Source organism: Mustela erminea, chromosome 9, assembly GCF_009829155.1.
Source record: "Mustela erminea isolate mMusErm1 chromosome 9, mMusErm1.Pri, whole genome shotgun sequence".
NCBI classification, from domain to species: Eukaryota; Metazoa; Chordata; class Mammalia; order Carnivora; family Mustelidae; genus Mustela; species Mustela erminea.
Genome location: NC_045622.1, coordinates 51,113,287 through 51,130,517, shown reverse-complemented (window position 1 = coordinate 51,130,517; position 17,231 = coordinate 51,113,287). Strand labels below are relative to the sequence as shown.

At 49.2% G+C, this 17,231-nt stretch overlaps 1 protein-coding gene across 6 annotated transcripts in view; it reads right to left on the bottom strand.

Annotated features, from left to right (window-relative positions):
* The window catches only part of TENM4 (teneurin transmembrane protein 4), a 720,251-nt gene that overhangs the window by 485,287 nt on the left and 217,733 nt on the right, over positions 1–17,231 (bottom strand). For all 6 annotated transcript variants that reach the window (XM_032357369.1, XM_032357368.1, XM_032357365.1 and 3 more), the window contains exon 3: positions 6,374–6,475. In XM_032357369.1, the coding sequence (XP_032213260.1) occupies positions 6,374–6,383 (10 nt within the window). In that variant the 5' untranslated portion in view covers positions 6,384–6,475. The remainder of the gene's footprint in view (positions 1–6,373; positions 6,476–17,231) is intronic.

The window sequence follows — 17,231 nt, the reverse complement described above, 5'->3', positions numbered from 1 at the left end:
GTGGCATGGTAGAGTGGTGGCCATTCCAGGTGCTCCAAGTAAAAGCTGAAAGTACAAACTTGGGGAGAGAAGAGGAACCAGGGAGGACAGATGGTCTGGGGAGCACGAGCCCAACACCAGCACAAGGGTTCAGTGGCCCCTGAGTCTTACGAGTCACCCTGCTGGAACTATACTCTGCATTTTTTGAGCCTAGGGAAGACAGTGTGATGTTCCTGAACAGACCCGGCTTCAAAGCCCAGCTCCTTCACGTCTTAGGACATCTTTGACCCTGAGCAAGACAATTTTCTGTGTCTCAGTTTGCTCATCTGTAAAATGGGGAAGATGCCTCTAAGTGCTGTGATGGTTACAAAGATATGATACATGCCTGGCACAGAGTGACTGCTCAATTAGCTGTTAGCTTCATTTTTCCTTCCTCCTCCTTTCCAACCATCTTCTAGATGGCTTGCATCCCTTTATTTGCTACTGAATTAGAATTAGTAGCAGATGACTTTTATCTGTCCCTTGGTGACTCCCATCCTCTGTACTTATAAATTTGTACACCATCCGGTAGATGTTTGTGAAAAAATTTCATGGCTTCTTGCTTCTTAAACAAGAATAACAAAAGGCCCCAGCTCCTCTGCTTGGGACCCCAAGGCTTACACCAGTAGACCTCAACCTCCCAGCCATTCCCCTACTGCAATGCTCGCCCTTCTGGCAGCCATCATGGTGTGGGACGTGGAGAAGGGCTTAACCTAGCCCTGAGCATGTTTGGGATGGTAAGAAAGGCTTTCTAGAGGCAGATGCATCCAAAGTTAACCTTAAAACACAACGATGATTTTGCCAATAAACCAAGATGGAGAAGGCATTCTGGGCCAGGAGAATATGATGCGCAAAAGTCCTGAGGCCTGAGGCCTCCCCAGGGCAGCCAGGCTTCCGTCCAGGCTGACTGTTGTCACCTCTCCACTCAGACTGTCCTCACTTCTCTTCCTGTATTTACTAGGCTGACAGAGGACCTATTCTGTACTCTCTGCTGGACTCTGTCAAGGACCTTACTTCTTGTAAGTCCCTGAGACCATTTCAGGTAATCGGCGAGGTCAGGACTACTTAAAATATTGCCCTTTTCATCCTTGTTCTCTTACCAGAATACAGTGGAGTTTTCCAGATTGAATACAGAAACAGATAGAGATTCCATCAAGCCAACTATTAAAGAGATTTACCAAAACGTAAAACAATGCCACCCTATACATTATTTGTTTGTTGTGGAAAAGTCATTCTCATAAAAATGTGCTATTATATGCAAGCATTTATTATTATCACTTTCAATAAACTATAAATAATTATTTCAACATTCTTTTCCAATGCTAATTACTAGTGTGACAAATTTTGTTAGACATAATCCACATAAGCAAAAGCTCTTTGGGGTCTTTAATAATTTGGAGGAGTCAAACAGGGTCCTGAAACCAGACAGTTTGAGAACTGCTGCAGTACGGCATACTGTGAAGGGGGCAAGGGGCACAAATGGCCCTGGGAAGCCTTCTCAGATGGCAATTTCTGCCCGTTACCAAGAAAAGAGCCCACAGGCAGCGTGTCCCTGGCTGAACCCTTCTGCCTTGCCTCCCTCTCTCTGTCCCTCCTTTTCCTTCTGCTTCCTGTGAAAACCCTAGTGGCAGAACAGGCCTCTCACTCAGTCACCTCTTTCCCAAGCTCAGGGAGGTATGTGGTCAGGAGGCTTTGCTGTTAGGAAGGCAGGGCCCACACAAATAACTCAATGGCTCTAATCAGCATTTCCCTGATGACTAAAAATGTGGAACATTTTCTGATGTGCTTCTGATGCTGCCATTTCTGTTCGGTGTGATGTGTTCTGTTCTGATGTGCTTCTGATGGTGCCATTTCTGTTGTTTCCTTTGGAGAAATGCCTATTCAAACTCTTTGCCCATTTTTGAATTAGGGCCTTTTGTCTTTTTATCGCTGAGTTTAAGAGTTCTTTATATATTCTGCATACAAATCCCTTGTGAGATCTATGACTGCAAATATTTTCTTCCATTCTGGGCTCATCTTCACTTTCCATATGGTGTTCTCTGCAGCACAAAAACTGTTAATTATGATGATGTCCAATTTGTGTATTGTTTTCCCCTTTTTTTGTGTATGCCTAACTACTGCCTGCCTAATCTGAGGTCAGGAACATTTATGCCTATGTTTTCTTTGAAGGGCTTAAAGCTTTAGCTCTTGCATTTAGGCTAACAATGCATTTAATAATTTTTGTATACAGAGTGAGGAAAGGTCCAACTTCATGCTTTTGCATGTGGGTAGCCATTGTCCCAGCACTGTTTGGGGAAGGGATGGCGAGTGTCTCTGAAACTCAGTTGCCTCATCTCGAAAATGGGTTTAAAAGCCCATATTGCAGGGTGCTCTGAGTATTCAATGAGACAGAGAAGAAAGTGCCCTGTGAGCATCCTTGGTACACAGCAGAAATGCCTGTCACTGAAGGATGATCAGACAGTGGATGTGAAATACTCAGAAGCACTGGTCATCATCACTACCATTTGACCGGAACTTTTACATCCTAAAGGTTGCCTGCATCCAATACCCAACACATAACCCTTTTCCCAGAATCCCCTGTTTGAGGGGCCCTGAAAATCCTTTTCTTTTCTCCTTCCCTTTTTTTTTTTTTTTAAGATTTTATTTATTTATTTGAGAGACAGCAAGGAAGTCACAGAGGGAGAGGGAGAAGCAGACTCGCTGTTGAATGGACAGCCCGATGTGGGGCTCGATCCTAGGACCCCCAAGAATAGGACCTGAGCAAAGACAGACGCTTAACTAACTGAGCCATCCAGGCACCCTCTTCCCTTCCTTTTCTTCTCTCTTACTTTCTACCTTAATTTTGCATTAAATGCTCTTGGTCTTAATTAATTAATCAAGTTAAGATTGTTAACCCACTCAAATCTCTTTTGGCAAATTGGTAGGAAGGCCAGAATGAACAAATGAGTCAATCAATTAAAAGGCTCCTAATTTAAAATCAGAAAATTGAAGGCCCTGGAGCTACAGGGATCACACAGGCCATCCCACATGCAGGTGTCAGAGGTGGGACATGGGGACACTGACTCCATGGGCTCTAGACTCCCGCCCTGTATTCCCCCTCCCACCCTGGAGAGATCCTGTTAAATCAGTCTCCCTCCTCCTCAGTGTTTGCAACACCTCCCGATTTAGTTTTCTCTCTGCATCTCATTAGTGTCCCATTTGCCTCATCTTCCTGATCTCTGAGGCAGGCGTTAAGCAGGAGGAGACTGAATTGGCAGCAAGGGCTCCCTGCCTCCTGATTGTGGGTGAGGTGACATGCGGGGGAGGAGAGCACGGCCCCCCGGCTGCAATTCTACATGGTGCTCTGGTCTATTTGGCTCAAGCCAGCAAACAGTATTGGGACTCGAGCTGTGCCCCAGGCTTGGAGGACAGGGGTGGAGCAAGGAGCAGCACTTGCCCTTGATATCCCCAGACTTGCAGGGATGGCTGGATAATGCCCGGGCTGTGCTCTGCTACTGGGACTGGGCCCTCCTGGGTGGGTGGAGTGAGCAAGAAAGAGTGAGAGGTTAGCTGGGGGAGAAGGGCAGTGGGGCCATTCCAGCTTGGGTTCGGAATGGCACATATAAAGGCAGGAGGGCATCAACAATCACGTTTAAGCAAATATTGATGTGGAATCTGTCGTGAAAGTGTTTGTTCACTCATTCATGCATTGAGTGTGCACTCACCGAGTGCCCATTCCAGGAGGAAGAACACCCCAGGGAACAGTACAAAGTAAACCCCTGCCCTTGCGGAGTTTAAGTTCCAGTGGGGAAGAGAGACCACAGACGAGCTCACAGAGTAACAGAGGATGCGGCAGGTGGGGAGAAGTGTCATGTGGGCAAGAGCCAATGGAGCAGGGCACAGGAAGGCCTGGACCGGGAGGGTGGCTCCTTGCATGGGGTGTGGGGGTGGGGGCAGGCCTCCTGCTGCTCCCCGAGCAGCAAACACACCTGCCTCGGACACCTTTCAGCCTCTGTGTGCTCTGCTCCCTCAGATGCGATGTGGAGGTCTGTTCGCTGCTGTTCCTGTCTGAAGAGCTTCCCCCAAGACTGGAAAAAAGGCATCTGCGCCTTATGCCTTGAGGTGGGAGTGTGTTTATGAGTCAAGGAATGGTGAAGACACCAATGGCATGAGTGAGGGGTGCGCAGGAGAGATGGGGTCGGATGGGAGACGGGTTGGCTCTTAAAGGTCCTAGTGAGTTGCCGCAAGGCCTTTGGCTTTTCCTCTGCCAAAGATGGGGGCACACGGCAGGTTTTGAGTCGAGAAGCGATCTGATCTGACCGCTGCCAGAGTCCTGGAGAGAAGGGGGAAGCAGAGCCCCAGAAGGAGCCCCTGCAATCATCCAGGTACCAGACCATGGCTTGGACCAGTGTGGGGACAGAGGAGGTGGTCACAGAGCTGAGGAGGGGAGCGAAGTGATGGAGTCAGTGTACACCTAACACAGTGTGCAACAGGAGGGATGAGGAGAGGTGAGGCCAGAGAGAGAACATTCTAGACAGAAGAATCTGCCTGGGCCAAGGTGCAGATTCGACCCCGTCCTGCCAAACTCAGATCCCACTACCTACATTTCTGCAATAGCCTCCCTCCCTCCTTGAGTTCAGCAAGCCTTGCCGTGGGCCCAGCTCTGTGGGTGACACCAACATGGGTGTTGGCGACGGCCCCGTGCCTGCCACCCACAAGGCTCCCCCTGTGGTCACTAAAAGCTGTGTTCACACGTGACACCAGCAGGATGCTTGGGGGAGCCAGGGGGGAAAAAGCTGGGGCAGAGAGTTCGGAGGAGGGGGAGGGGGAAGCCTATTTCCTGGGTTTTAATGGAGCGGGGGAGTCAAGGTTCAGTGTCTTCTTCTGCCATACACGCATTACCAGCAAGCACAGTTAGGGTTGATGAGTTCACTTTTAGCTTAGCTATTTTACCTCACCGAGTGAACCTCAGTTTTTTGATCTTACAAATGGAATTATCAGGACTACCTCATGGGCGCCCTGAGTTCAATGAGATGCAGCAGTCAAGTACTTGGCACAAAGCCTCAATAGACATGACACCATGTTACCCATCCTTCTACATGAAAAGCTAACCATCTTGACAGCTCTCCTCAGACAGCCGTGTTGGGATTGGCTGAGTGCTCCTCCTGGTTTGTACCTAACACATTCTTGGGCTCAGAGCAGAAGCTACCTCTGCATCCGTCCCCTGCAACATCCCCAGAGCCCAGCTTGGTGCTAAGCTTATAGTTAGTATTCAGTATGTCTTTGTCGAATTGCCAAATAAATGACTGAATCAGAGGTTACGTAAGATCTAGGCTTTAGCACTTTTTAGCTGGAAGACCTCAGACAACACAGTTAATTTCTCTGCACCTCGATTTTCTTGCCTCTTAGACAAAAATAATATCTCCTGTGACAGAGACAGCTACTCTCATCAAATAACCTGATTTTCCCCACACCTCCCAGAGCTCTAGAAGTCAGGCAGGACCACGTGACTAGTCTGGGCCCACGGGCTGTGGGTGACTTCTTGACCAAAGCGTTTAAGGGGCAGTGCTCTGTCTCGACGGCAGAGATCAAATGTTCCAGTAGGTATCCCTATAATCCAGCAGAGCTTTCCTCCGCCTGGCCTGAGTCACTCGGTACAGCGCAGTCCTCCACCTCCCTCGGTTGGACATGGAGCATGAACAAGAAATACACTTTTGCTGTGTTGAGCCAGAGATTCTGGAATGAATTTATTACTGGAGCATAACTGAGCCTAGTGAAACTCAGACATCTACCTTGCAAGATTGCTTGGAGGATAAGAAAAGGTGCTTGGTTCACAGTAGGTCTTCACTAAAGGGCTCGCTCCCTAGGTCCCGGGTTCCAAGTCCTCTGCCTCTTCAGCCTTCTTTACCATGACCTAGCCTCCATGATCTAGCCTGAAACATCCTTCCATTTTCCTGGTGCAACCCAGGTGTTTTGTACTGGTTTGTTTGTTTTTTTTTTTTTTTTTTTTTGGTCATTGTTCTTCTGTATAGCAAGAGGAAGAAAAGCCTCGAGAGGGCCGTTTTGGCTAGCTGGACCTGGCCTCCAGCCCCCTATCCAGGCAGCTACCCACTCAGCTCCTCCTGCCACACTCCCAACTATGCTTCTGATCCCATTCCAGCTCAGCTCAACATGTAACCATCCAACTATAAACCCTGCCCCTAGTCTCCCAGATTCCAGAATAATCCTGATGGCTGCTGCTGCCCCTGCCCACCTAGTAGCCGAAGCCTTCCACCAAAACATATGCATGGTTTCAGATTCCAAGATGGCATTTCTCATTAAGACCACAGGTTTGCAGTTGATGATACAGAACATCAGAGCAGACAAGGGGACTGACCTGGCTCCATGTCAGCACGTTGTGAAGAGTCAGCAGTGTCCCTGGGCCCTGCAGCCCTCTCTCCAGGGCCATCGGATCCTGGAGGACAGGTCAGGATCCTTTCTGTTGAAGCAGAGAACACAGACCCTACTGAGTGAGGTGGCAAGATGCTTTGGCCTCTTTCCCACAGATTTCTCCCCAGCAGCCATTGCGAACACATGCCAGTGGGGGGAGGAGCTTGTTCCTGATCCCACAGCAAGGAAGAGAAGCGCTGGGGGGAGTAGGGAGGAATCCCACCGAAGTGTACTTCCTTTATGCGACTCTCCTGGGCAGCTCTGGCATACCTTCCTCTGTTCCCCCACCTCATCTTGGGCTGTGGGAGTAATGGTCTTGTCTAACCAAACCCCTCAAGGGCAGGGACTGCAGATCAGTCCTCTTTATGACTGTAGTGCCCTGCAAGGACTTGGAGCAGAGGTGAACTGAGTGTTTTGTGAAGGACGGGCAAGGTGCTGTGGTGGAAGTGGGGCGTGGGGGATGGCAATGAGGCCCCTCCGTCAACAGTTCTATCACTGATTCACCAGGCAAATAAATGCATCACTGAACCGCCTCGAACCTTAGCGTCCTGCCCGATAAAATGGCGACTTTCCCTGGGATTTACCAGATGGGCATGTTGGGAGTCACCTGGGCCGAGTTCCTCACACACAAGAACTCTGGCTCTGGCACACCTGTGTGTCACATTGCAACCTCTAGCAAATTTCACCCTCTCTTTGAGCCTATGTTTCCTCATGTGAAACAGGAAGACTCTGAGCCTGGTGACCGGTGACGTCCCCCCTGCCCCTAGAACTCTGTGACGGTGATTTTGACTCATCACCATCTCGGTGCCTAAGGAGGTACCTGCACATGAAAAAGGTTGATGAAATGAGTAAAAGAAATGCTACCCTACTCAAAAGAAAAGTAAGGGGAAGCTCAAGGTGGGGCGCCTGGGTGGCTCATCTGACTTCGGCTCAGGGTCCTGGGATGGAGCCCCATGTCGGGCTACATGCTCATCAGGGGGTCTGCTTCTCCCTCTGCCTCTCTCCCTGCTCATGCTCACTCTCTCTGTCTCTCAAATAAATAAAATCTTAAAAAAAATAAAAAGCTAGGTGTGAAAATTAAAAAAAAAAAAAGGTTTTAAGTCATCTGCCTCAGGTCATTGCAAGAGGGGGAATGAAATTTGAACAGAGGCCCCCAAGATCTGTTTATTTTCTCCTGCACCAACTGTCACACCCACTAAAAACACCACAAAATGCCTTTTTATAAAAAAAAGACCCATTAGGCTGAAGAAGAAGGCATGAAGGATGCATTTAGGCATCTGAGGTAAAAATTATTTTTTAGAAATTCCCTGACTACCTATTTGCCAACTAAAGGTAGGGCCCGAGCTACGGAGACGGGATTGTCCATATAAAGTGAAGAATTAGTGGTCATGTCTATTAACACCACAATTTCCTGAAGGGTGACATTTTGTTAGCTTCATCTGAATTTCATGTTTCTTTATTGTCACTTGTTATTCTGATCAAAGAGGAACTGTATCAGGCAAGAACACTACCAGGCCCAAGAGCAGACTGTCCCTTCCCCACCCTCAGAGGTCAGGCTCCCCAACACCCCAGACCAGACCTGCCCAGCAGAAATAGAACTGACACAGCCTACAGGTACGCCAAGAAAAGTCTTTACAAATCACACTACACTGACTGTAATAAGACATAGGCAGCATCCCACAGAGCATGGGACTATCATTCTCGGCATCTTGAATGAGCAGTCACGGCTATCATGTCCCTAATTTCTTTTCACCACGCCTTGCTCATTGTAAGCTTCCCCACCAAAGTTTCAGGGAGCTGCGGCAGATTGTTTTGCTCTAACAAGGGGCCCGTAAGAGGCACTTTCTTCTGTGTGGGGGCTTCTCCCGAGGGCCCAGCCACTTGTGGATTTTAGGACTCAGAGCTCTTGGCTTTGCTGGCAGGGTCCTGCCGGGGTCCTGGCCATAGGCAGTGACTCAGACAAAATACTCAGGGTCTTCCTCAAACCCCTCTCTTTTGTCCTAAAATTCCACTCTGCCCCCATAGCTTCAGGCCATGGCTTGTGTTTCAGCCTGGGCCTTAGGATCCCTCCTCTTCTTGGGGAAGTGGCTGAACTAGTTTTTCTTCCCTTCCACCTTCCTCTTTGCCAGGGTTTTAGGGAAAACCTCAACTCCTTTTCACCTCTTTATTTCATCTTCAATTCATATCTCTGAATTCTCTCTTTTTTGAAGTACCTCCAACAAGGACCACAGTGAGTGAAAGGAAAAGGTTCATGCGTGGACGGTCTCTGAGGTGCTTATGGAGGGGGAACCCAGCTCAGAAGGGATTGGAGCCTTCATTCATTCCCCCCCTTGCTCTCAGTCACTCATTCATGTAGTGAGGGCAAGGTGTCATGCAGGACTCACTGATGACTCAGAAGCAGATCCTGCCTTTAGGAAGCTCACAGCCTGGCAAGGAAGGAGAAGGCCTGGCCGTTTTGCAAGAGAGATACAGATGAAAGCCAACGCGGGGACAGAGGAACAAAGAGACAGATCAGGGAGTGCTTACTGGACAACAGAGTGTTTCAGCACAGCCTGCACCAAGACAGGCGGGGTGGCCTGGGCTCAGGGCAGGTACTCTGCACCAGGGAGCAAAGAACTAGAGGGGAATGCATGCAGGGCGTAGCCCAGCTTCCCAGAACGTGGGCTGTGTGGAGGGGGCAGAGGGCGACACACCTGACAGGTGATGTGGGCTCCAACAAACAGGGCCCTGAAAACCATGCCAGAGAAGATGGCGTGATTCAATGAGTAATTAGGAGCCACTAAGGGCTGTTGAACAGAGGTGTGACATGACTGGAGATCTGCTGTAAGATGATGAATTAGGCTAGGCTGGTTGGTATTTGATCTCATGGAACCTTCTAAACAACGGCGCTGGGCAAGCATTATCCTTCCAGACTTGCAGACAAGAAAAGGAGAGTTTGGGGAATTTAAGCCGCTTGCCTCTAATCCCCCAACTAGGAAGTGGTGGAGACGAAATCTAAACCCTGTTCTTTCTCTTTCCAGGTGAGCCATAAAGCATGCTGTGACGCAGCACAGAACACCCGAACCCTGATACTCTCATGACACCTCCTGCTTCTAGAGCACCTTCCTGCCTACCTAGGTGGGCAGAATGGGATTGTTTCCTGGACTGCCTCTAAGAGGCCGGGGTGGAATGCAGCACAGATCACCTCTGCTTCTGTTCATTTTCCCCAATGTGGCCACAAATCAAGGAGGTAAGACAATGCCTTGAGTGGAGTCCCAATCACCAGACAGCAGTATCTTGCAGAGAATTTCAAAGGTAGCAGCGGGAGACCACCCTTTTCCCTCGGAGCATAGTCTGCTTTTGTCTTTCCATTTTTTGCTCAGCCTACCATGGTAACAGGAGCAGCGGACCCAGGAGCCCAGGTGGAGTGTCTCATGGATGCCCAGGAAACTGCTCGGGCGGGCCATGGACAACACCCACGAGGGACCAAGAGTTTCTATGCTTTGGGCTGACTCCATTGCTCGGGAGGTTGCTCAGGGGACTCAATCCACCTGAACTGGGTTGTCATATCTACAGCCTGGAGAGGACCATGGGTCACTCCTATCAAGATACCTGGATTTGGGGCACCTGGGTGGCTCAGTCAGTTAAGCGTCTGCCTTTGCCCAGGTCATGATCCCAGGGTCCTGGGATGGAGCTTGCATCAGGCTCCCTGCTTGGTGGAAAGTCTGCGTCTCTCTCTGATCCTCCCACTGCTTGTGCTCCTTTTCTCTTTCTCAAATAAATAAATAAAATCTTAAAAAAAAAAAAAAAAGCCTGCTATCAAACCTTGGGTTTTTGTTGTTGTTGTTGCTTTTTGTATGGGGAACAAAAGAAGATTTCCTCATTTTGACTACAGGTCCTGGTGGGCTGTGTGCACCTGAGAATCGGGAGTGCGTCCTTTCTTAGAGGAAGCCCCATGCGACAGGAAGAGCAGGGGCTTTAGCAGCAAACAGAGGGGCTCTGGATCACATGGCACCCAGCCTTGGGCAAACCGCTGAGCTCCTTATATTTCCTCATTATTAAATGGGGATGATTATCAGGGATTAGGCTAAATGGCAGACCCCGGCACAGACATAAGAACATAAAATAATTTCTTCTTCTCTTTTCATGTTCAACATTCTGAGCATTGCTCTCCCCATGAGGTTGGCTCTCCTCACAAAGTGCCAGTTGAAGAGATGGATTTTTGGAGGAAAAAAGAGCTGAAACTATAGCAAGTTGTATGTATCTCTGACCTAGTCCTTCTCTTACCAACGTCTTCTTCTTCTTCTTTTTCTTCTTCTTCTTCTTCTTTTTAAGATTTTATTTATTTGAGAGAGAAAGAGAGAGAGAGCATGAGGAGAAGGTCAGAGGGAGAAGCAGATTCCTCACGGAGCTGGGAGCCCAATGCGGGACTCGATCCTGGGACTCCAGGATCACAACCTGAGCCGAAGGCAATTGCCCTACCGAGCTACCCAAGTGCCCTTACCAACATCTTCTAATTATTGGTCTACACGTCTTTCCCTTCCAACGGCCTGGGACCTCCTTGAGTCAGAGACCACTGTATCTTCAATTTCTCATACACAGTTTTCCCTTTCTCCCTTAGTTACCCTGTACTAAGATCCAAACAAACCACAGAGGCTTCAGCTCCTGTGTTATTTTCCCAGCCTGGTTTGAAGAGTGACTTTTGAGCAACACCTTCAAGAGCACATTGGATCCTCTGAAAACTGTCTCATTATCATGCCATCATTTGCACAGACTACTTCACCTTGTTATCCTGCTAAGAACTTTGGTTTCCAATCTGAGCCAATTATATGCGCCAACATTTTCAATAACATCTTAATAATACCAGGCCTCCCAGATCTCTGGACAGAGCCAGGCCAGGTTGAGAGATCTTGGGTCTATCTAACAGGATACTGGAGGGCTCCCGACAGAGGGAAAAGAAATGAGGAATCAAACTGGATTCAAATGCTGACTTGTACAGTTGGGACAGCCCCGCGGACTGCGTGGGGCCAGGGTAAACGCTCGGTAACAGTTAATTTCCTTCTTTCCGCCAATTCCAGAGAAAAGCAAAGCCAGGAAACTTGTTGCAAGTAAACAGAGAGAGAGATGAGGACATTCACCACATTCTGGAGTCCATTTACAATATGGGTTTTTTTTTTTTTTTTTTAAGATTTTTCTCCCTAAGGACTAGAAGAAGCAGGTTATTTCATTTTAATTATGGCAGCTGCAGCTGCTGCTTGCGGACTTAAAGACCATTTTCAGATTAAAAAGAAACACACACACACAGACGCGCACAGACACAGACCCCAAACAGGATCAACTACATACACAGAACAACACCTTCTTCAGAGAGGGCATCAGGAAGGTGGAAAGATCGGCACCGTCGGGCTCGAGCCGCTCAGAGCCAGGTGGAGCTCCCTGGGTGGGCGGGCTCCCTCCCCTTCCCTCCCACTCCACATCCTCTCCACCTGCCATGTGCAGGACCAGCCCACGAGCCACGCAGAGCAACCCAATGCTTCGTGTCGAGCAGCTGCGTGTTTTTAAAGCACACAGGGGGAAATAAAGGCAGCAGATGGTTTTATGTAATCGTCTCATGAATTTTTAACTGGTCAGCCTCATTCACGAAGGCCTGAAAGACTTCTGTTCCAGTTCCTCTGTGGGGCCAGTGAGCCAGCCGGTGAGAACGTGTTGGTGTCACAGGGAAGCTGGAGGAGCTCATTGGCCACTTTGTGGCCTTGAGGTTTGATCCAGATTTCCACTCAAAGTTCTCTCTTGGGGTGCTCCCTCTGTGTCCTCACAGGGGTTCCTCGATGTTAACTTTGGCAAGCGATGGTTCACGGATCCTTCGCAGGTGAGCTGCCCAAATTGACAGCACACAGAGATCTTTGAAAGGACTGAAGATCGATGGGAAGTTTGTCAGAGAGAAGGTGGAGTGGAGAGCGGTGTGTTTCGGTGCACAACTGCCTGGAGTAAGAAGGAAGATTCTGGGCTCCCACCAGGGAAAGATCGGGTGCTTACGGCAGGCACAGGAACCCTGCCTATAAGACAGAGCCCACGAGTGGCATAAAGTGAGAGCACACGGGAAGTAAACCATTCTCAAACAGCCACAAGTGCTAAAAAGCAACCTGATGGAATCTGTGGTATCAGTGGGGTATTTTCTCAATTTTCTCAAACTTGCTTTTATTTAACCAATCCATACCCTTCAAGCCCCTCATTGAAAATTTGGGAATTTCAGGGCACATGGGTGGTCCCGTGGGTGAAGCGTCTGCCTTCGGCTCAGGTCATGATCTTAGGATCCTGGGATTAAGCCTGCATTGGGCTCCCTGCTCACAGGAAGTCTGCTTCTGCCTCTGCCCCTCTCCCCCAACTTGTGTGCATGCACTCTTTCTCTCTCTCTCTCAAATAAATAAAATCTTTTTAAAAATTCTGGGATTTGAACGTGCACGATAAACACAGACACTTGCTCTCGAACTTCAGAGTGCTCCCAGCTCTCCCAGCTTTGTTGCCAGCCTGCAAAGCCTCTCCTCCTTCTACATCTGCCAGCTCCTCCTCTTCCTTCAGGACCCAGGGCCCATGTCAGCATCTTCCCGAAGCCATCCTTGCTGTATTGATCATAACTAACTGTACTCCCACATCAAAGAGGCACCGGGTCTAGGTGATTGTACCAGTAACTCCAGGGGGTGACCCGAGCTCTGTGCAGGTCTAGGGTATGTGCCCCCACTTCCTTCCCTCAAATGACCATGCTGCTGGTGCCATTTCTAAAATGCAAGTCTGACCCTGCTGCTCCCAGCTTCAAAGCCTTGTTGGTGGCCCCCCGTCTTTGGGAGAAAATCCAAACCCTGCCTTAGAGCGGGCAGTCTTCTTCACCGTCCAGCCTGCCCACTCTCACCTCAGACTCTCTGTGCTCCAGCCAGACCAAGGTGCTTTTTAACACCTCACCATCTTCCCTGTTGTCCTTCCTTTGGCCTGAGAGGCCCCTGGAGTGCTCACCCACTCGTCTACTGTGTGCATAGCATCTTATGCTGGGGGAGCATCTTCCGGCTTCCCCCTTGCTTTCCCACTGCCCCCACGTGGGTTGTGTGGGTCATCGGTGCTGTATGGCAACCACTGCAGGCACAGGTGGGATCACACAACCCGAGAGGGCCATGTCACCAACTGCGGCCAGCGGGTGGTGAGCGGAAGTGCACTCCTTCCAGGCAGAAGATTTTATTGCCCGTTAAGGACCCTCCGGCGCTTGCTTTCACTCTGGCACCATGACTGACACAAGGGATGGTTTGTCGGCTTACATCCCTGGAGGACTACAAGAAAGCCCTCCATCATCCCACCGCTTCGAGTGTCCCGGGTGGATATGGAGTATGAGTGAGAATGGGTCCTTTCTTATATACCACTATGACTTGGGGGTGACCTGTACCCAGCATTAATTAGCTGATCTGCAGATACATGGATCCTATGAGAATTGTCATATTCTTGAAGGACCCTGATTCCTGGTCATCATTGATTGGTTTAGGACTGGGCACCTTAATGAAGCTGGATCAATCATACTTCTGGGGGCCCCAGCTGTCCTTGGGGAGAGCAATACTGATCAAAGATGGACCAGTTAGAATTCTTCCCTGGGTATTGTAAAAGAATCTAGCCTCTAGTAGTAAAGACTGTAAGATGGAAAAACCTGAGAGCTGTTGGTGGCCAAGGAGGTGTTTCGGGTTGTGTTGTGTCCTCCAAACAAGGATATGTTGGAGTCTTAACCCCTAATACTTCAGAATGGGACCTTATTTGGACACAGGGTCTTTACAGAAGTAATAGAGTTGCACTGAGGTCATTGGGGGTGGGCCTGAGCCCAATACTACTAGTGTCCTTATCTGAAGGGGGGAAATTTGGGCAGGCAGACACAGAGAGAAAACCACATGGCAAAGAATTACCAGAAGCCAGACAATGGCCTGGGACAGACCCCTACCTTCAGAGGGAAACTCGCAGGGAGCGTGGCCCTGCCTGCACCTTGATCTGGACTTTGAGCTGCCAGAACTTGGAGACAATCCATTTCTACTGTGTAAGCCTTTCAGTCTGGGCTTTGTTATAGCTGCCCTAGCTGACCAATATGGGGGAAATCTGGTCTTCAGTAAGAGAGAAGGAAGCTCACAAGAGAAGCAGACCAGAGCAGTCAAAAAGAGAACAAATTTAAGCAGAACAGAATGAAAACCCCGATCCTAGTTCTACCACATCTCTTTAGCATTTTCTCTGGCTGATAAGTTCAAGTCATTGGATTCCATGAGGCAGTAGTCAAAAGCCCCCGGTTTCGAATTAACTAATTCTGAGGTTTCTGTTGCTTTGAACCAACAGTACTAACACCGTTTTTACTATTTAATAATTATTACTATTAGGGCAAAGAAAAGGAAAGTAACATGAGTGGCTCCACTGGATGCTAAATTCACCAGATACGGGACTGATGGACAAGGGAGGCCGCTGCTTCCCAAATGCTGTCCAAACACGTCCCGGGAGGAGACAGGGTTCCTCCTGTCTGGGGTGCAGCAACCTTCGTACATTCACACAGTTTAAGCCTCTTGGCTTCTCTTTAATCCAGTAACCGCTCGAGTAAAATCTGAACAGGATTTTCTTCTGCACAGTTATGCCTTTCTTCCCAATCCAAACACAACTGCATGCCTGGCAAAACAAGTCCAGCCCAAATCCCTCATCTCGGTTCACTTTATTTTCTTGGCTGCACAAACTTAGGGGCCTTTGTTTTTTCGGCTCTACCCTCAGACACTTCCTGTCCACGTTCCCCTCTGTCTGAACCCCCACACCAGCAACAAGGGCTCCAAACTCACAGACATAAGAGAGTGGCAATCGGAGGGATGGCAGGCTGAGAACAACTAACCATCTCGGACAACAGCTGGAGGTTCCTGGAAGCAACTCACCAGCCTTCTAGAATAACTAACTACTGAACACAGGCCCTCAGGGACAGCTATGGTCGAAGAGGATGGTGTGGGTCATGGGTTTGGTCTTGTAGAGTAGAAGATAACTATTTAAGGTGTAGGTGAAACTCTGGGGCTGCCGCTGTTCCAAGAATGAACAGAAAGAACCATTCTACCTTGAAGATCCTACAAAACAAGAGTCACTGCTCTCTTCCAAAGGGCTCGGGACAGCAATTATCTGCATGAGCAAGATTTGGTAACTACAGATATTGTAGTTGCTGCCCCCTCCCCAAAGTAAAGGAGGACTCTGATTTTCCCTTCTTTGTTCAATCCAGGAGATCATACAAGAATATGCCGTCTAATCAGGCTGCCAGCTGTCTCCATCAGAGAAATGAGAAAAGAACAGCAGTTTTCTGGAATGGGTGGGGCCAACTCAGTCTTGAACAGAGGGTGGTGGGGTGAGAGGGCTGAATGGCTGGTAGGCCAGTCATCTGCCTGTTTGCTCCCAGGCCTGTTCCCCACACTTCCCGCCCTGCTCTACCTCACTGGGAACCGCAATGCCAGGCTCCCTGGCTTACCAGCTTCTGGGCAGGTGGGTTTGGCAAATGGGAGCCTGGGGCAGAAGACTGGAGGTGAGGAGGGGAGAGGAGCTAGAATCAATCTCTCGCTCGCTCACTCTCATTCGTCTTACCATCCCCTAGCAGTAACCACAGAAACTCTGTGCTTCAGGTCCTGACAGGCATCCTATAGAATGGTTCTAGCTCCTGGAGTCTACAAACATCACCTTCTCTCATTGTCCCTCTGGTCTAGGGGTGAGAGTGGATTCCCGTCAATGTTGATTGCTGGGTCGTCTCAACATGTCCTGTTGAGCTTCTTGGCTATTTCAGCAACTATGTGACCAATTCCTGTATTAAATACCCCCTGTTGAAAAACCTAGAGTAGTTTCTGCTTTTCCTGCTGAATCTCTGACTGATAGAGGTGCTTAGAGAGAATCAGCAGGTGGAAGTCCCACTCTGCAGCCCCTGGTAGAATGGATGCAAAGACACACCATGCTCAATCGGGCCGGGCTAAAGAGCCAGTGCGGAACTGACCAGTGCAATCAGACCCCAGAGGGGAGAAGTGAGAGGTGGGGCCCATGTGACGTTGGGTAAGCAGCACGCAGGAACACACGCCAGGTAAATGCTCCCTGCTCCCCTCCCCCAAACTGGCCAGGAGTCTAGCCAGCTTCAGTGTGACTTCTTGAGTCAGTTGGCAAACTAAGGTGGGGAAGGCCAATCATTAACGTGATAGATGCCAAAGAGCTCAGTTGTGAAACTTCAGAATCCTTTGGCAGGTTAGGATGTCCTAAGTCTCTGTACGGAAGCCAGGAGTTTAATGAAACTGAGGCAGGCCAAGAAAGACATCTGTCAGCAAATTTAGTGAGACCTTTAAGCCTTAATGTGATATGGCTTGTTTGGATGTTGTCTATGGGGATACCCACAACCCTAAAGGGCTAGCATCCAACCTACCAAACTCAGAAGCATGGGGAAGCCATCCTTTACTGAGAGAGGTCAGAGATGGGAATAAAACAGAATACCTTAGTGACTGCTGAGAGACAGAGATCCTCGGTTACTAAGGAATCATTTGGATGTAAAAACGTATCTATAAACAGGCAGGCACCGTCTGGGACAGAGAAAGACACACGGGAAAAAAGAACCTGCCAGAAATTGAGGGACAACGTCTTGAGGCTCTCCATGGACCCAGCCCCTCACATGGTGGACAAGCTTCTGAGCAGAGGTCAGTTCCCACAGTCAGAGCAGGGGACTCTGGGATCCGTGATGCATTTACTTTCTGCTTCCGCTCAGGCCCTTGCCACAGGTGGCCTTTTATTGACTGACCCAAGTGTCCTTGACCAATGACCCC